Genomic DNA, 20944 nt, shown 5'->3' with positions numbered 1-20944 from the left:
CACATAACAGGAACTTAAGATTTGGTCCTTTAACCAGCAATTTCAAGGAAATGCAAGTGATGGTGGAAAGGTTTACTGGTCTGTTACTATTACAGCTAATATATGTTTTTTTAGCATTGGAAAATCCTGATGGCTAGAGTGCTGAACAGAGCCATAATACATAGAATAGGTCTCAACACAGTCAAAGCCCCCCCCAAAACTAAACATATCCATTTCTTCAAAAATTAAATCTCTTGCATGTAAATAAATGTTACATATATCTCAACTTTCTCTTATTTATATATATTACATGAATTTTATGCATTTCTTCTGTAAGCACTTTGATATTGATATCTGTTAGCTACCAAACTTCCTGTACATTTAATATCACTGCAGATACAAATTATCTGTTGGCATCTACCAGCTACATGTAGCAGCACACTGAAGCTCTTAAACTTGTCAGGGTTAAGTTAGTAATACTAATCATGTACTTGAATTCAGTCAAATACGTGACTTGTTGAAATAGCTCCTAAATTGAAATCTCCATTTGCAAATCATTCATGTAAATGTATAGGGTGGCGCAACTTTTTCTTCTATTATGTTCTTACTGACAAAAGTAGCTATTTTCTATGTCCATTGAGGGTATGCCAGTTAACTAGCCTAAAAAGAAAACACTGGATACATTTTAGAACTGCCTTTCTTCCAAGAAGAAAAAAAAAAAAAAAAAAGAAAAAAAAAGGTTTACTGCAACTGAAAAGCTAGAATTAACAGTGTTATTTTTAACTATAAAATACAATAATATTTTTTTCAATTGCTATTCAACAGCAATGCTTTTAACACATTTAGATATCATTCTACACTGTAACCCATTCCAGAAAATCACTTTAACATTGTTAATCTTGTTATAAATCAAATTTGCAAGCTGTACGAACTTATAAACTTACAACTTCATAGTCATTGCACTTCATAATGCTAAATATTTCTGGTCACAAACATATTCTCTCAGCCTTACCCATAACCATATGAAAATATATGGGATGTAATTTATCCTGGCATTTTTAGTACTACATAAGACTTTCATTTCATAATCTGCACTATATATATTCAATAGACAATGTAGGAAAAAAATATCTGTGCACCCAACAATACAATTTCACTGATGAAAAAAACAAAAGCACAAATTAAATTATATGAAAACTATAAAATTCGGGTTGGGAAACAGTGAGTGATGACAGATTTTATGGCAATTCAGTGTCAATTTAATCACTTTACTTACTATTTTGAAACCACTTTGGATTAGTGGGGTTTTAGAAATTGAAGATATATATATGCACAAATGCAATTTACAGTATGGTGGAAATTGACCAAATGTAAGCATCCATATTCATTCCTCTCAAAATGTACAACTATTTTAAGGCACAATGTGTTTAAGGATTTCTTTCATTTTTATTTCATCCAATAGCAACAGAAGAATAGAGCCAATCAGGAACAGAATAACACCCACTGAAATAAAAGACCATTTTGCCAAAAGGACAGCCTCCATGCAAATTCTGATCTACCTGCTCCTGTTCGATTTATAATAGCTGATTGGATTGCAATCTAGTTGAGGCAACCCACAACGCATAAATGTGCCGTCAGTAGCCATGACATATTAATCAATGGCGATGAGTGCACAAAAAGTCTAAAATACTCTGATATGGCTCTGCTCAGTTTTAATGCACAGTAATGGACCATTTAAGCACAAACCTATGTTCAGTGATCATGCCCTACATCCTACCTGTACATTTAGCAATGCAGTTGCTCAGAACTTCACTTCACTAAGCCCTGTGTCTACATACATATTGAATGTCAATGCTCCACAACCTCATCTTCTAAAATTGTACAGCATTTTGGCTTTGGATAGCAAATAAAATAGAAAGAAATTAACTTTTGTTAATTACATCAAGATTCAAAAGAAGCATAAAAGAAGTGAATAAATTCTGACCAAACTGAATAGAGACTCTTAACTGAAAACATTCTAAATCAGATTTATGATAATCCCAAAGCTTAAATAGAACATCACCTTTTTAAGGTCAAGCAGACAGAACATTATCTTCATGTCAGAAATCATCTTTTCCAAGTTTTGGTGCAATCCTATTTAAAACATAAATCAGATATGCATACTGAGGACCAAGGACAACCAGCTGGTAGTCCACAAGCAAAGTCAGGTGTTTCATATTGATTCTCAGATCTGCAGCTCATCCCAGTTCCTGGCAGTTCTCCAGCTGTGTGCTGAATTTCTAATCTAACAGCACCTGGGATTCCCAATCTCACTGCTGATCACCATGCATAAAACATGAAGGGAAGATGTCAAGTAAAATTGCTGTCATGGAAAAGAGCTGCGCATTCAGGTTTAAAGACAAACAGTTGGGTTCAACCTTAGAACAGCTCCAGTGGACACAAAAAATAACATTGAGAGCAAAAAGGTAAACAAAAGGTTATTTATATGCTGTTTAGTTTTTCAACTATACTGCCTTCATGGTCTTGTTGGCAGGGATGCAGAACTTAACACAGTAACATACAGAAGCTAGTATTATCCACTAAGTCATCTGCTCAGTCTGCCTCGCAAACTAAACACTCAAGGTCAGATCCAAGTAAATCCATAATCCCCAATGTCAAAAGGTGGGACTTGAGGTGAAATAAATAAAGGAAGATTAAAAAAAAAAATCCTTTTTCCTCTCTATTTCAACTACAAAAGAAAACTTCTTTATAAAGAATAAAATATGCTGCTAAAAATCAATCAAGAATTTTATCACATTTTGAGTATATAAAATTGTAAATCTCAAGTAAATCTCAGATAATAGTTTTAAAACAATCAGGTACGGGATCCAGCTTCAGCTGCCTATTAAGAGTTTGAAAACCATAGCACACCATAGAAAAGTATCACATATAAATGAGAAAAACACTTGTCCTCAGAGCTGGTCACCATCCTGAAATGGCACTCCCAAAAAGATCAGAGAAGGAAGAAAGAGGCAATTAGCTCTATAATTGTCATTCAGCAACCAATCTATACAGTCAGCCCTCCCAGGAAAACAGGGGAAAAAATCAAAATATTGTATTTTTAATTAAAATTCTGTGATCAGTATAAAGAAAAATGTAAGATGAGGTCTAATATTTGTTCATCATAAAACCCAATTTGTGTACCTGTCATTTAATTTTCACTGCCCCTGCTGGAGTTGGGGGGGGAGGGGGCGGGGGCAGAAGAGAAAGAAGGAAGGGAAAATAAAAATAATAAAATAATAATAAAAAAGAATGAAAGAATATTTACTGGTATAACTTTGTAAAATAGATTATACCAAAAATACAACCAAATCAAACTGAAAGAAACATGGCATATTCTTCATCTGAGAATGCATCCATTATAATTGATTTGTGAGAGGATGTAGGGGTTGCCCTTCCTTTCTTGGGGAACTCGCATGTTTAGGAACAGTCAGAAGACAAGAAGGAAATGCATCTTAAACGAATGCACAATGCAACATCTCCATTACTGCAGGAGATACAAAAGCTACTGGCCAATTAGAAACTTGAAGAAACACCACCAACAAATCAAACTCACTACCCTTCTGTGGCACAGCATGCTTAATTTAAGGAAGAATACAAGAGTACTAGGACAGACAACAGACTTTCCTGAAGAGACCACATTTTCAATATATCGTGGGTGTTTATCTAAATCCTGTTCTATAAAAGTCTGTATCAGAGATGAGGTTTTAGCAACCTGAAGACAAAAAAAAGTCACTATTCCATATAAGTGATGATAGATGGATAAAGACACCCAAAAAGCTTTTAAATATATGTACACGAGTAGTTCTGTATTTTAATCTCATGAACCAATACAGACTTTGTCAGGAATTTTCCATCTTCACACAAAGAAAGAGCAACACCGCACTGCCTGGACTTGTTCATAATCCTCAGGTCAAAATGCCTTGACCCTGGATGTGCAGCAAAGGCAAATTCCTAGCTAGAAGTGTTAAAATGAGTTTCAGTGAAAGTCTTACAGATCAAAAAATATGCTGTCACAAGACCGCCTCTACATGGAATTACCTTCCAAAATATAAAATAGCTTGGTTGTCAAGTCAAAAGTTTTGATATGGAGAGAGACATTTATATTATCTCCAGTGCTATTATCTCCCTGTGGGAGCCCTCTTCCTAAACATGATTATTGAAGTGAAACAATTTTACAGCTTCTGCATCTGTCAACTTTTACTTATAGACTACTTGAACAATGGAAACAGGCTGCTGGTGGTACAGTATCAGACAGTTCTGTCTCTCTAGGTGAGTTGATTCTGCTACCTTCACTCTGTTAACAGGTAGCAACCAGGGAGTTTCTGATGAGGTCCAATGATTTTTGTAACACTGATAAACACACATTCTTTACATATGAATCTTACGAGTTACTTTGAAATTACACTTAACATATTCTTAGTGCCACACCATCTGTGACTGTAATCTGGGTTATAGTTTCACGAACAGTGTCAGCAAAGCCATCTTAAGAAGTTCTGATTTCACCCAGAGCCCAGCCACCAGTCCCCACATTCACATTAAAGTTTGCTGCTGTTCAGCAGTACAGTTAAAACTGTGGGACCAGCCTGAAAAACAGATCTCTGCAAAAACTGGAAAGAGTTAGTCAAAAATAACCTCCCAAAATACAAGGGAACAAGATAACTTTATACCAGTGAGGTTGATGTTTTATGAAATGGAATGTAAGATACAGAATGATTGCTTCATCTTTCTTGAGTCTGATGAGAAAGTACTGAAATGAGAATCTGTCAGTGGAGGGGGCAGCTAGAAAAAAAGTCATGAGACTTGCAAAGTAAGAGAAGACTGCAGCCCACAGCCAGCAAACAGGACCCATCTTCCTGCCAGGATCCTCAGATAAGGGCCTGAAAGAGAGCACACTCAATATTGCCCCAGTTCTTTAATTAGGCACCAAACCAATCTCATCTCATGATTGGAAGTCAGAGTCCCTGCTCCCAGGCTCCCTGTTATGTGGTGCACCCACATTTCAGGTGTGTGACCAGACTTTGCCCCCTCACTTTTTGATTATGTGATAGCAAAGCATTGGGAACTACGAGCTGGGAGAGCCTCCAGAAATGTCTGTGGCACCTGCTGATTAGACTTTTATCTAGAAATCAGTATTTATATAACCTTAACTAACAGGATTAGTCACATGTACGTACAAATACAAGATAATGAGTATATATGTTTTGCATATGTCCATCTACATGTACCTAAGCATGGTTGGAAAGACAGTTTAATGTTAAAGTAGACCTCAAAAAAATGAATGTACAGTTTTGAGATGCTAGAACTACTTGTAGGAAGACTTGCTCTTATATTTTAAAATTGCATTATATTCACTTGCGCTGTTTTATTTCTCCACTTAATGAATGCAACTTAAATAACCCTTCAGTTAGGTACTTGGATTTGGCCATTTTATATTCCATAGTCACAAATAGTGAATTCACAAAAGTTGCCATATAGGTGAGGTATTTTAATTACAAAGAGATTTCTTTTTCTTTTCCTTTATCTTTTTTTTTCCTTCTTTTTTCCTTTTTAAGAAATAGACTGGTGAAGATAAAATACAGTGAATTCTTCTGGGATTGGACTTTTCATCCAGCTGTCCCCAAATGCAACATAAGCATTAGAGAAAGCTGTCTGTTCGTTGTTACTCTGAATTTTATAGCAATTCCTGCATATCCTTTGGTGTCATCTGACAACATTCTCATCTTTGGAAGGTTTTATTAAGAGCTATATTATATCATTCTGTTATCAATAGTAGCTGGTACAATTTGGAACCTTTTAATCACCTGGAAACTGTTCTAGTTTCTACAGCAATACCTGGAGAGATACCATGCAGCATAAAACTGCATTTCTAGTGTATCTGGTTGTTACTGAGTAACAGCCATGCTTCTTCACAAAATTCAATTATCTGCAATTACCTTAAGACAGAACCAAAACTTAAACCCTTTCAAGAATATGGAGAAGAAATGCCTAGGAAAACATCCTAAATTAACAGTGAAAAGCCATATAATGTATTTTTCTATGTGTCTAAGTTACAGTTCTGGCAATCTCATGAAGCTTTATGTATTTCCACACCTGAGAATTAGCACCCTATGAAGAAAAACACTCAGACTAATTTTAAAGTAGGAACTACTGGAGTCACATTTATTTCCCTCACATGAAACTGAATAATCAATACTTAATTATGAAAGGATGCAAATTCCAACTGCCTTCTGTTTCTTTTCTTTCAATACATACTCAAATCTTACCCAACAAGTGAGCACTTTATACAGGTCTGATCAAGACATCTGACTGCCTTCACCTCTCAGCACTCTGGCTTTCTGTTGCGTCTCTAAACAGGAACAACTGAGCCACTGTACTCCTCCATTTCTGAGATGCATTATGTGTAAACAGACAGCAGTGATTATAACATGCTTAGGTACTATGACAACTATGGAAATATCTCACATAATTTCATATGAGAAACTCAACCACTGACTTCTGTTACTGTTTTTGGAGTCACATCATAAATCTGGCCACATGCAATTAATGTTCTGTCAATGTACCTGTGCTTTTACATCACGACTCTCCAAGGAAACCTGTCTGTAGCTAATATCATAATGTTGGTGGTGACAGACCAAACCACCTGCTGAATAAAATACACATAGGAGCTCTCCTGCCATGATCAGCTCCAGCTAACAAGTTGCCTATCACTCCTGAGCTGAGGGAACAGTGACAAAGACACAGACTCAGGCGCTATTCTGAGATGGTTTCTGAAGCTTTATCTATACCACCAAAGAGACAGCAGTAGTAGCTGCAGACATTTATGATAGAGGTTTCTAGAATACATTTTTAAGTTTTTCTCCTTCATGTGTCTTTGTGTAACTTTCCCCTTACCTCTGCCTCCCACCTGCTCTGGGATCCAACCATCCATTACTGTAGAAGAGGACAACTACGCGCAGCCATGCCAAAGTTGAACAAGTCATGAGAGAAAGTGACTAGGTCTCTCCAGTCTAAAACATTTTCTGAGTTTAATTTCAGTGAGGAGTAGCATATGACAAGGAACATATTTTTGAGTTGAACAGTGGGAGTTGGTTTAGCTTAATACACTTTCTGAAGTGTGCTACCACTATGACAAATATATATCTTCATGAGGACAGCTTTGCTAGAAAGTGTTGCTGATAAGAATCGGAGAGAGAGGGAAGGAAAACGCAGCCTTCACAGAACTGATCCTGAATCTGGAAATGTTATGTTTTAAATACACAAGCAGATGGCATTTAAATAAATTAGATGCAAAGAAAGGAAAAATTTATATACAGCAGGGAAGAACAGGGAAAGCAAGTTTAACGTATCTGCCAGAGATTTCTGCAGCATTTTTAAGTGATTCTTTTAATGTACATATACCATTTTAACATGTTTGCCAGTATGCATAAAATAAAAGTATCTACAGTGACAATTCACTTGTCTTAATGGAAGTTGTTCAGCCGTCTTAATATTTTCATCTTTACGCTGAAAATCATTGGCTTCTTAATGCAAAAATGAAGTTGCTTCAGGCAAGGTACTGCAAACGTAGCATAATTGATTGTGTTAGGATATCTTTTCAGTTACAATATCCTTAGCAAAAGCAATAAAAGGTGAGCACATACATCCCTTTGAATTTCAGTAGCTTACAGAAACTACCTAGTGGAGGTGGAAGGTTTACAACTAAGCCAACAGAAACTAGGCAGCAGCAATAGGTTTATTTAGCTCTGTAGTTATACAATTCTTCACATCTTTTGTACAGACAGCAATCTCTGGCCTATTTAAGTCCCACTTTAATGTGTTAAATCTTTTCCAAGACACTCATAACCTCCTGAAGAGAACTTCTCATACTCTTTGATGATATATGAAAATATCTGCTTTATGTCTGTATCTATGAGGGTTTTTTATGGCACAGACGAAAGATGTGAAAGCTCATTTTATACATCTGCATACAGACTTTTAACTATTTCTAATATTCAGGACATTATCAGTAAGTGGTTACATTTTGTAACTCACTGTACCAGAATGCATAACTCTTGTTTCAGATTTATTAGGAAATGAAAATATTAATTGTATAGAATTTTTTTGGCATACTTTCCTCATCTATTCTCTTTTTAGCACAAAGGATCCTCAGTGAAGAAGAATGATTGTTCTTGGTAGAACAGTTAAGGAATTTTCCTGACCTTGCTGTTACACTAAGCACGAATGAGGTTAAAATTGTTAAATATAAATGCAAATTTCAAGCTAAAAAAAGAAAATAAACAAAAGCAAACACAAGTCAGTTTAAGTGAGTCGGTGGACAAAGTGTTTTCCTCATTAGTTCTACCTAGTGAAACTTCTGTTTCTCAAAGTAATATATTTGGTGCGTTCAAACCAGCATCTAAAGGAAAACAAATTTTGTCACAGTAGCACATCTGGACAGCATAGTGAACTATCCCAAAGAAGCACAATCCTTCTAACACTGAAAACCTAGAGAGCTACCGAAATGCTTCTCCAGTGTGGCACACATACACAAACAAACAAACAGACAGAAAAAAGAAACCCCACACCCCACAAAACCACTTGTTTACTATTTCATTTATTGATTATGTTGATTAAATATAATAATAATTAAAATTACACATTCTTACAAGCCCTAATCAGCATGAATATGACAGCAGTGTTTCAAAATTGCTGCAAAACCGTTGTTATCTCTGAAAAAGGAATACAGTACAATTATTGCTGAAATCTCTTTTTGGTCTTATCTTTCAGTCTTTCTCCATGGAAGTTGTCATTCCAGCCACTCCGACACTCTGAATATGCAGTAGAACTTACAGAGCTCCTCTAAATTACAGCAAAGCACTCTAAACACACAGCTAACTACTCTGCAAACGTCAGATGAACCTAGGAGAAGGAAGGCAGGGAGCTAGGCAAACCATAACAAGTTCTAAGTGCAGGGAGTGAGAGGAAAAGCCAAGAGTAAAGTCATTTAAGACTCTTTAGCCTGCTTTCACCAAGAAAATAGGCTAAATGGGTGTTGCTCTCTGAGTTTCAAGCTAAATAAAATTGTGCTTCTAAACTAGGGTTCTGTAGAGGCTTTGGCATGACATTAACTCTTCCAGGCTTGGGGAGCCAGTGCAGCAATCTACAGGGTTCAGAAAGCTAACACTAGGCAGAGCTAAAGCAAATACAGAACACGTGTTTAGACAAGACTGGAAGAAAAAGTCCATTGCAACCATTTATAACTCATTTTAGACTCATTTGAACTTGTTTCTGAGTCCGGCTTGAAACTTGGTGTTCTTTACGTTTCAAATGAAATGCAAGAGGCCCAATAACCTTTGCCACAATGTTGAATGGAAAGACAATACCACTGAAATGCATTGCTGCTTCAGTAGGCACAACTACCCATTTCAGTCAATTCACAATAAAAAGCCTTGGGAAAAAAAAGTCTTGCGCTCAGACTGCAGATATTAAAAATGTCTGACTGAGCTATGTTGGTGTTGGATGTGGACCAGGATGAAGCAGCACCCTAAGCTGCCATTTTTTTTTTTCCCCCCTCAGCACAATGCCTTGGTATTATTGAGCTTCATTCCTGATGCAGGAAAAGCCTCTGCTTCACATACAGTGCAGGAAAACCCCAGCCTGTCAGAATTCAGTCTAGTACCCTTGCTTTTTCCCTGTATTTGTAACTGCTCATTTATATGTAAACTGGAAGTTTCCTGAAACGAACTTGAAATTATCTTTATTTAAAAGTTGTCACATGATTATAATTATGAACCAGATACATTCAAAAATACAAAAAGTGAAGTAAGACCTAATGAAACTTTCATATTTACTCAAATAGTGTCACTAGAAACACGTTGTTGTTACTCTGTTAGTTGTGTTATACTATTATTGTGTTATGGGTACACAGCTATCTTGAAGGTGCTGTTTAAATACCGTTCACTGTGGAAGATTGCAGAGGTGAACTATATGATTAGGGCAACAACAGTCATTTCCCTTTCCATCAACAGACAATATACTTGAACAGATTGTATAACACTTCTGTACCATGTTCACATGTAGAGACTGTCAGGTTTCTACCTCCCAAACCTGCCTATTTCTGAGAAAAAAACCCACTATTTTCCTACATTCTCCTCAGCGTTCTAGTTAACTGATTTAGACCAACCACACTACCTACTTCTATCCAAACTAAATATTCTAGCTATGTTTTTTAAAAGGAAAATCCTAGTTTAGCACTTCCTACTGCAAGCCAATCTTCATACATACTGACCAAGGATTCACATATGTAAACCTTCACAAATGCCATCTAAATCTACCACATTCTCCTGTGATGTCATTTTCTATTTCTTCCAAACCCTTCTATAGATGTTTTTTCTCCACACAGCTCTGATCTCACAGTGCCATGCCCTGCCCAGAAAGTAGCCCTCCCAATATCCTAATGACATACAGCCCTTATCCCATTGTAAAAACTAAGGTTCCCAGTGCCTCACTGTGGGCAGAGGCCTAAGCTGCTTTCCTACATATGCTAATCTAAGACAAAGTTGCTGGTGAAAAAAGTTGCTGGTGAAAGTCTAATAAACTCTCTCAACTCTCAGATCTAACAGATTGTTAACAATCTTCAGAAGAAAAAGAGGAAGAGGAAAAAAGAAAAAAAAGAAAAAAGAAAAAAAAACAACCAATACCAAAAAAAAACCTGTGTTCAAAAGTTGGACATGGCCAAGAGGGTTCCTGTTCCAATAATACTATTTACAGCAGAAATCACTACTACCCTTCAAATGTGATATTCATAAGTAAACCTTATTTCTGGTCAAGAACAGTATGGTTAAGCTAACAAACAGACAATCACTAGCAGCCCTGGAGAAGACAATCACAGATGACATCTCTGCTGCAGCAGAGTGAAAATAGCTATAATGAAAACTGCTTTAGCCATGGCTATCTAAAGCGCATTTCGGATTCATGGGTTTTTTAGACATTTAACACTCTCTTACCAAGCGGAAGTTCACACATTTTCCTAGTGATTCCCATCATTTCCATAGAGCTTCTGTGTCTGTCAAAGACCTTATTACACTCTATAACTTCTACACAGAGATTCATCCATCTTTCAGCCACCTAAAAGTCAGACATCAAATTTAAACTAGCCAGATTAGTTTCCTCTCTCCATGGTTAGCAGAGATACTTTAACGTGCATACGTCTGCAGGGATGATTAATTTCTCCTAACTATTGACAAAATGCATCTTTTCTGAAGGCATCTACATTTCTCACATGGTAAAGAAATTGGAGTAGATGCTGTTTTTTGATGGCTACAGTTCAATGCTCCCACTTCTACATTGGTGCCAACTGCTTAGATGACTCATTTATTAGAAACTTAGGAAAAATACTCTTTAAATGCACATGAAAGATGGAGCACGAGGCATTCTCATGGCTTGAAAAAAGCCCTGGCATTTCCATGAAACCTCCGACAATGCAACATTCTGTTGCAATCTCATAACAGCATCACCCTCTCTTATTATTTTAATTAATCATTTAAAAGCCAACTGATGTCACAAGCTGATTTAGTTGAGTAGTTTAGTTGAGTAACAGTGGTTACTGTCAGATTTGGTCACCTTCTTTTTACTATGGGTTAACTGAACAGCATTACTTGCAGTAATGCTGCTAATCTGAGAATTTCCTTGTTTGAGAGGTTTGGCTTCTATTCATGTTCTAATTAAGAGGGGAAGGCAATACCTATATAACAAAAAGAACACATTTCACTCCGAAGAGGATTATTTCCACCAGGGTCTATTCATCTTATTCTATATAAAGCTGCTTTATTTCCATACATAACTTGTCTTGACTCTTGCAAACAATATCAGACTCAAGTTTGCATCATGCCAAGTCACCAGAGAGAGCTCAGCTTCTCCTTAATAAATTCCAACCAGTTACTATGCCCATTATGGTCCTTATTGTACTAATTACTAGAATGCATTGGCTTACCATTTAACATATTTTAGTGCAATACATTAAGACAAAGTCATAGGTGAAGATTTTTTTCCTTTTCTTTCTTATCATTACACTATGGACTGATCTCCCACACATCGTTAGCTTCAACTCGGTAACTCGCAGCATCTTTTCATATTTCAAAGCACTGTTTCAGTACCTTTTGCTAAGGTTGGAGAACGATTTTTTTCCTCTAGAGCCCTGACCAGTTGCTGTTTTGAAGTGCTCAGAGCTTAGAAATGTTTAAAAAAAAAAAAAGAAAGAAAACCACAGCCTCAAAACAGAAGCTGCAAAGGTCAGGGTAAAAGTGACAGTTTATTCTGCGTACAAATGCACTGTACCAACCAAAATGTGTGCAGAGCCACCAGATGTGTTTCATACAGCTGATCAACGAACATAGTAGGTTTCAGTTCTGCTTGCTAAACATGGACTTCCCGTGGAGAGGAGCCCACGCGGGAGCAGGGAGTCTGGGGGGAGCTGCCACCCGTGGGGGACCCGTGCTGGAGCAGTTTGCTCCTGGGGGATGGACCCCGTGGTACAGAGCCATGTGGGAGGAGTTCTTGAAGAGCTGCTGCCTGTGGGAAGCCCCCACAGGCTCAGTTCAGGAAGGATGGCATCCCGTGGGAGGGACCCCATGCGGAGCAGGGGCAGAGAGTGACCAAGAAGGAGCGGCGGAGACGAAGTGTTAGGGACTGACCGCAGCCCCCATTCCCTGTTCCCCTGCTCTGCTCAGGGGGAGGAGGTAAAAGAAGGTGGATAGGGAGAAGGTGTTTTTAGTTTTTTTGTTTTTTTTTTTTAGTTTCTCACTGCTCAAGCTTGCTAGTAATAGGTAATGAATTATATTAATCTCCCTATGTTGATTCTGTTTTGCCTGCAATGATTGTTGCATGATCTCCCTGTCCTTATCTCAACCCTTGAGCCATTTTCCTCATATTTTCTCCCCCTTCTCCTTTGGGGAGGGGGAGTGAGAGAGTGGTTGTGGTGGAGCTCAGCTGCCCAGCTGAGTAAAACCACCAAACGTTCCTTTCCCTCTCTCCTACAGAGGTGTGATGGATTCTCTCTCAGTGGAAGAGCCAGGACATCTTTCAAAAAGATTGTGTATCACTCAGATCAAAACTATAACCATGATGTCATAAGAATGCTATGAAACTCTACAAGCCCTTAGGATGCTGGAGGTCAGATCAGATCAGCATTTCTTAAATTCTTTGATTGGCAACCTCTTAATCAAGAGGCAACCAAACAAACAGCTGACAATCATTTTCAAACACTCTTAAGACAAGACCAGAAAAGTACTACATAGTGCTTTCATGTTATAGATGGAGAAACAAAAACGAGTTATCTTGGTTGGTTAGGGAATCAGGGAACAGAGCACATGTACATGAGTTTCCTTTAAAAATCAGAACAGTTCCCCTTTGAACCTTTTCTTTATATGGTTAAGCATTTTTTTATATTGCAGGAAGTGGTTTAAACTCTTGTATGACACTTTAAAAACTGAACCCTGTTCTTCAAAAATATTCAAAGAGCAAGTGTTAACGGTCCAATCTTGTCTTCCATTGTGCAGCACATTCACTGAATCCCTTGGAAAAATCACTTTCTGAGATTGCATTGAGAACTTTAAAGTGTTTCATGCTGCATAATGAAAACAAGAACTTATCATTTTTGCATAAAGTAATTAATACCTTGAACACACCTGAAAAAAATAAAATGTGTCAGATGCAACCCCAAAGTTGCTATGCAGCAATTCTATAGAGAGACTTTCTAAGGTCCAGAAAAAAATATACTATTTTTTAAGATATATTTTAACACTATAATGTTCACACACATTATAGTATTCATATAGTAAATATTGGTTCATCTCTACAGGCCTGAAGACAAAACAGCAAGGGGATTCACTTTCACCCAGCCTTTCTGTAACATATACATAAAAGTGGATTCATCAGTTGTTCATCTTTCCCCACTTCACAACACTTTCAAAGGGGAAAATAAAAAGCTTTCTGCAAAGCCTAAGGTTGTCCCCAACCCTACAAACCTTATTCACAGCTCTGCATCACTAAATTGCCTTAGATACTTCTCTTTCCCAGGCCTGGACATTGTGAAAATTTAATGTTACTACCCACACTTAAGTTGAGCTCAGGGGTAATAAAACTTTCTTCCTGTTACTTAGGCAGCTTCAGTGGGAGAGTCTGCCCACATAAGATTTGATCCATCCTCGGGAAGATCTCCCCTCTGCTGATGATGTAAGGAACACATCTAGGGCAACAAGCTAGCTAATTTAGACATCCTAGCTGAACGTTGGATGACTACAGTTGAATGATTCCTAGCACGTCTTTGAGTTAGGCACCATGCCTCTAACCCTTGAAAGGCCTATGTTTCTTTACACGTCTAACGCATAATTGCTATGCTAATTACATGGGTGTCTAAATACAGTACTCAGAATAAAAGAAAGTGAGTTTTAAAATGAGTTTTCAGAGAAGCGGCAAATGCATCCCACTAACATTGCAATCCTACAGTCCCATTACAGGGAAAAAAAAAATCTCAGAAATCCAAAACTCTTCACCTGGGTAACTTGTTTATGCAGTACATGCAACATTTTGTCAGTCCTTTATAACTGGACCTGTATAAAGTTTCTTAGTTCCAGTATATGAAATATTCTGTAAAAGAAATTCTGTAGCCTTTTAGTAGAAACGCTTTACTCTTTCTGGAAGACTATGAACACAGGGATAGCTCTGCCTATTCAGTCAAAAGGATTAGTCAGATCAGTATTCTCCTTTCCAGCAGCAGCCATAAGCAGGTGCTAAAGAAAGAGAAAGACCAGGGAAGTATGTATAGCACTCTCTTGAGTATTTCCCAGCTTCTGTTTTCAGAACCAGGGGATGTTCTCCAATGGAACTCCTTTCCAAATACTTGTCTATGCCTCCATTTGGACCTCTGGATTGCATCTACAATCTATTCTGATGAGTTTCACAAATCTACCACCTGCCACAGTAACTGCAATCTTTTAGCGTTCTCTGCACTTGTCTCCTGCCAGCCTCATTGTATGGCCCTTTATTCTTGGCTGGAAGAGACAGTCAGCCCCTCCACCCCATATCATTCACAGCTTAAAGAGTCACAACTGTCCAAGTGTGAAAAGCTCTTGCTTACCTAATCATTCCCCACAGGGAAACTATTCCAATCTCAAAGATCCTTGTAAGAAAAAGCTCTACACATTAAGAAAATGCTTTGTGTATTGCAAACCGGATTAAAATTAAATATGTGACACAAATACAGAAATGTATTTTATATTCATCAGCCATAGAAACACAATTAAAAACCCTACCGCATATCTTTTCAGAATTAAGCAAAGCCCAATGCCTTATCCACCTCTCATTTTAAGTAGTGTTTATAATGATATTATAGTCTTGGAGAAATCTGTTTTTTAAAGAACTGACTTATTTTTCAGAAATGAAATTCATATGAGAATTATTAGTTTAAAACCCTACACAAGCACCTTCCAGTTCAGAGTATGATGTGGAAAAAAAGAGCACGTCTACAAGCTAAGTAGAACTTTTAACTGTGGAAATTGGTAATTCAAATGAGAAAAATCCTCAATTCACATTCATTACCATAATTCACATCAATTGGCAAATATATCTACTGTTCCAGTATATTCAGAAGTCAGCACAGGCCATTTAAGTCCAAAAAATGCTAGTCACTAGGTGGAAAAATGGTTCCCCCACATTCTCCACAGTTCCCAATCATAACACAGGCTGCCAAGAAGTCAGAGAAGCCCACAACAGGCAACAGCAACTACAAACATCTGACTGCAAATAAGTAAAGCAAAAAAGCCTGGCCAAAAGACAGTCAAGTAGACAAAACTGTCAGGACCAAGTGGTTCCTGTACAGCACCCTAGCTGACTTACTACAGTGTCAGATGATGAACAATAAATACCAAGTGCCTGTGGAAAGGGATCTCAGTGATACGTGAACAAATGAACACAGGTCCTTTTGATATAGCAACACCTCTGAAGCCTAACTGTCCTCGACTATGCCCACTATACACAGAGTTCAAACGGACAACCCTGTACACAAAAGCCTTAATGAAGTACACAATGCTTTGCAATGATGATAGAAGTGTACCAGGTGACAGTCCCAAGGTTTTTTGCTTCAGAAAGCACAGGCATGTTTTCTGTATCAACACATTTTCACCATGCGCACTCCCTCACCTCCCAGACTATTGGCCCTAACTTTCCATTTCCCAGTAAAAAAATAAAATAAATCAGCACTCCTTCAGGTTAAAGGCACTAGCACATGCTTAAACTTGGTGATCTTAGTGTTCTGTTGAACCGGATACAAAGGTACCTATGTTCATATTCAAAGAAATTTTTCAAAAATACATCACAGAGAGTGTAGAAATTTTACTTATTATATTTACATTTAATAAATTTAACTTTATTATCATGTAACAAACTTTCCAAACTATTTCCTGTAGTATCACTACAGGATAACTCAAGTTTTCAACCAGTGCTTCATATTAACACAATTTTGCTATAAACACTTGATGAAAAAATACATTTTTACCTGTGACTATTCCTCCTAATCTGGTGCAAGGACATCCAAACTGGAACATACTCACTTCCAATGAGATATTTTAAAAAGATATGCCACAGCATAATGATAACCCATAAAGTATGTTGAGTTGAAAGGCCATATGTTGTAATTGTGAAAGATATTCTGAAACAGATACAGCCACTAGTGCCTGCTGTTACCTGGCATCCACAGTAAACTACCTGAAGTAACGATCAGAGTCCCACTGTTCTTTTTATTCAGAGGAAAGTTTTTGATTATTTTTCCCTTTTAAATTTTTGGCACAAGTAAATCTGTAACTTCCAGTGTGACTAACTTCCATACCTGAAGCCAGGTATGAAAGATACACAGGAAATCTGATGCACGTGCCATGTTTAATAAACCCATCTGCATACACCTCCAAGCGAACACTGCCTGTAACCCATCATTTAAAGAGAACAAGAAATAAATACCACAACATTCTAATAAAAAATTCATGCGACACCCTCATCTAGCAACATCAATTACTTTATCTATCTTCTACACCGTTAGTTGTAAGACTAATAATGCTACTCAGCAGGCAAGGGTTTTAATGAAATAGACCCTGAGTTCCTGGGAGGATCACCTGTGGTTCCAACTGTAACACTTCTGATCAAATACAAGCTTTCTTCCCGCTGCTGAGCAATAGACTTTTCTGGATCTTGATCAAACATGCCCCTAAGGAGGGAGGTGTAATAATATGGTGTAAAATATTCAAGCATATAGGAGAACAAATGATTGTGGTGAAAGGGAGGAGGAGAGGAAACTATTTCAAAAATAAATGAAATTGACAGCTTCAACATTTAAGTCACTTGGGCAGCAAAACAAGTTCACAGCAGTTCTTTCAGTAAGCAACAATACAATTAAGCATATGTTAGCCATCATTAATAAACAACATGAACTAGCATAACAAATACTGCCTTATGCTGTTAGAGGCTCCCATTTCTACAAATATTTTCAATTCTGCTCCCCACCTAAGGCTAAGGCCTCAAGTAATAAATATTACAGAACAAATGTCTCCCAGTGACTTTCTAATGAAAGGGAGGCCAAACTATACATATATATAAAAAAAAATTAAAAAAAGAATGAAGAAGAAACTAAACAGTAGTTACAGTTGCCGCATTCTCTTCCTAGTGTTCCACTGCCTAACATACCCAAGTGCTGTCTGCTTTCTGCTCCTTTTAGTGCGAGACAGGAGAGGGGACAAATTGGCTTCCCTTCCTCTCCAGGGAAAAGAGAAAAACTCCTTACTTATTGATCCTTCCAAATTAACCCAGACATTCCTTACCTTGAAACCTAGTAAATTCCAGTCTTAAATTTCCTTTAAAAAAGCTGACAGTGTCCCAAGCTCCAATTGAACTTCATGTTCTAGGGGAAATCTTACCTAATTTTGGCAGGGAATAGGGCACTTTAAAATAATCTTCATAAAATTCAATTAGTCTTCTTGTAATATTTAGAGCATAGTCCCCTGATCCTCTTCGGATTGCATCAGGCCTTGCATACAATCGTACCTGTTAAAAAACAAAGCGATAGAGTGATCATTTCAGTGTCTACATATTAAAGTTCTGCAACCTGCAGAGGTGAACTACTCTAAGGTCATTGTGAGGTGGCAGGGTTATTCCCCTATAGCAAGATGTAGCTGTCATCGGCTTGTCAAAACATGCTGTGGCTGAAAAATGGAACTTAGACAATTAAGGTTAAAAAGTTGAGAAGTCACAATCTCCTACTTGTTTGTGTTGCCAAATAAAAGAATTAACACTGTTTGCATCAAAATAAATATTCAAAGAAAACGCTTACATGTGTTTGCTAGAGATATGATGGTAGGGTGGATTAGTATAATGGTTCTCTGCCTACACTGAATGTAGGCAAGATGCAGTGGTTCAGTAGGAGGAAGTTCACGGTTTGTTAAGGCACATTACATCAAACCCTGAAAGTATTAGTAGACTGTGAAGAAAAAAATGATCATTCTCCTTTCTTTTCTCTGGCAGTGACACAGTTACCCTCGACAAGCTACAAAACACTGCAGAACAACCATTTATAAGCTCATCCTTATACACAAACAATTAACATTCCCCAAACCTCCATGACTGCTTCAGGCCTCTGTTTTCAGCAAGCAGAAAGTTAAAGCTGTTTATACAAGTCACAGGCTGCTGTGTTCGATATAGAATTGCGCACACATCTGCCTGCACGGAGCACCAAGCTGACCAGCTCCTTTTCAGATGAAAAAGGTAGCGCAAGGCACCACAAGGTTATTCGTTATTCCCTGTCCTATATAAAGATGACATACAGCTTATGACAACTGTTAACCAAGAAAGGCATAGAAAGGGGGGCCACTTTCCATACTCCCTCTTCACATGCAGCCTGATGGCCGCAGCCAGTGATGGAAGAAGCGTGTGCTTTGTCACTGGTGGCTGTGGCAGAAGGTCTCTCCCTGCCGTTCGTAATGACCTAATGCTTCCTGTGGTAGGATTTAATCCCACTCAGGGTTCCACAGAAAGCACCACGGCAGAAAACAGAAAATATCAATGCAAACATGAAGTGGAAATTTCAGTTTGGAAAGGTTCCTACATGCCCTGTTCTGAACCAAAAAAAAAAAAAAATTATGGGATTTTCAGCTTCAGTAAGAGCATTACCAAATATTGCTTTACTGCTCATTTCCTGAACCAGTTCAGTTACCTAAGTGGAAATCAGATATCGAACCTCAATGCACTGCACCTGTCAATTCTGTTTTAAACCACTATCTGTTTTTATGGTCATTCAGACACATTGCTCTGCTTTGCTACTAACTGTGTCCATCTTTATATTTATACCTTTGTGTCATATTACAGATCCAGTACACAATCAGCCATACACAGTTATGATTGTAAGGCAAAATGGATAACAGTGTAACCTAATGAGACATGTAATAAAGCAGACTTCTCATAATCACCACCTGAAAGCATATAAAACATTATCTAAACACCTCAAAGTCACTATATCCATTTATTGCTTCCATCCAAAGTTAACAGTGGCATGTATATTAAACATTCCCTATCAGCTAAACTACACATAATTTTTTATTAAAATAGAGATTAACCACAAAGTTCCTAATTCAAACTTCTTGAAACCTTTAGTTTATGAAATGATGCTAAGAATCACAATTAAATTTGTGATGAACACTGTCGTGTATCATTAAACCTTTATACACAATTTTGCATAATTGCTTTACTGGCACAGTTGACTGTATCAGCATATTAGAAAAAGAAGAGTCAGCCAACCAGGTATGCAAAAAATCATTCAATTTGACAGTGGCCAAATGTGTCCATTATAAGGATTAGGACAACAGAAGGGAAGAAAATAAAAAAGTATGTAAAAGAAAAATCAAGGCTCAACGTGTGCCTTTTGGCAAATGCAGAAAAGGCATTTAAAGGTGTTGATGATGGCGCCCGGGAATCAAAGCTCAAAAACTGCAATGCTACAAATTTTCATTTGATACCTGCCTAATATTGAATATAGTTCTATTTTTTCCCCGTGAAGTGTATCTCTGCCTGCTTAGAACAGCTCCAGACCAACAAGGCTGTATTGCTTAACACTCCTAAGCTGGAACACAGCTCAGAAATTATCTGTGCTGTTGCCCAGGTCTTTTAAGCTTTGAGGCAAGAGGCATTCCCAAAGCATGCCAGCCACTTTCAGATGACAGGATGGCTCTACACAAAATGCAGCTGATGCTGACACACTCTTCTACAACAAATCTTCTTTGGCTACTTCACATGATAGTTATTAATTTGCCCCAAGCTATGAAAGACCGAAGTTTAGCTTCTCCCACTTTCTTAAGGAATTCAAAATTACATGTCCCAAGAAAATACTCTAAATACTTCTTTATAGGCTTTTCTGAACAAAAGTGGCTGTATGCAAGTTTAGTCTTCACCTGTCATATCTAATGATTCCCACTGTTAAGAAAAGAAATCAACATTCTGTCCAGAAAGGGTGTGAAGGGAAATAAAGGAGTAAAAGGTAACTGGGTGGTGGTGGCACTCACACCAGAAGACAGCCTCCTGGGAGCTGGGTCTGTTTCTGCCTTCCACCCAACATCCACTGAACATAAAACGTATGAAGAAACCTTAGACTCACTCTTGCCTCAGAAAATTCCCTCTGGGTGAGCAGAGGGCTGCTGCATGGGGCTACCTGTGGCACTGATCACCTGGCTGGCTGTTTCAGGTGATGCTTTCGAAGGTGTCTCCCTCATTGGTCCAGATCTCAATCTGAGGGCAGGTACACATAAGCTTGACATCAAAGCCCCTAATTTCTATAAGCCAATGTCCTTTAATAGGTATAGGCTCATCTTGGCCATCACTGTTTTACCTCCAAGTCCATAAAATAGGGAATGTG

The 20944-nt window shown here is 37.8% G+C and overlaps 1 protein-coding gene across 1 annotated transcript in view; it reads right to left on the bottom strand.

The window, feature by feature from the left end:
- The window catches only part of TRHDE (thyrotropin releasing hormone degrading enzyme), a 204650-nt gene that overhangs the window by 146669 nt on the left and 37037 nt on the right, over positions 1-20944 (bottom strand). The window contains 1 exon segment of the mRNA XM_040553451.1: positions 17961-18087. Coding sequence (XP_040409385.1) covers positions 17961-18087 — 127 coding nt within the window.

The sequence above is a fragment of the Cygnus olor genome, chromosome 1 (genome assembly GCF_009769625.2).
Source record: "Cygnus olor isolate bCygOlo1 chromosome 1, bCygOlo1.pri.v2, whole genome shotgun sequence".
In the NCBI taxonomy this organism is placed as follows: Eukaryota; Metazoa; Chordata; class Aves; order Anseriformes; family Anatidae; genus Cygnus; species Cygnus olor.
The sequence above is the reverse complement of the archived record's forward strand: the minus strand, read 5'-3'. Positions and strand labels throughout refer to the sequence as shown.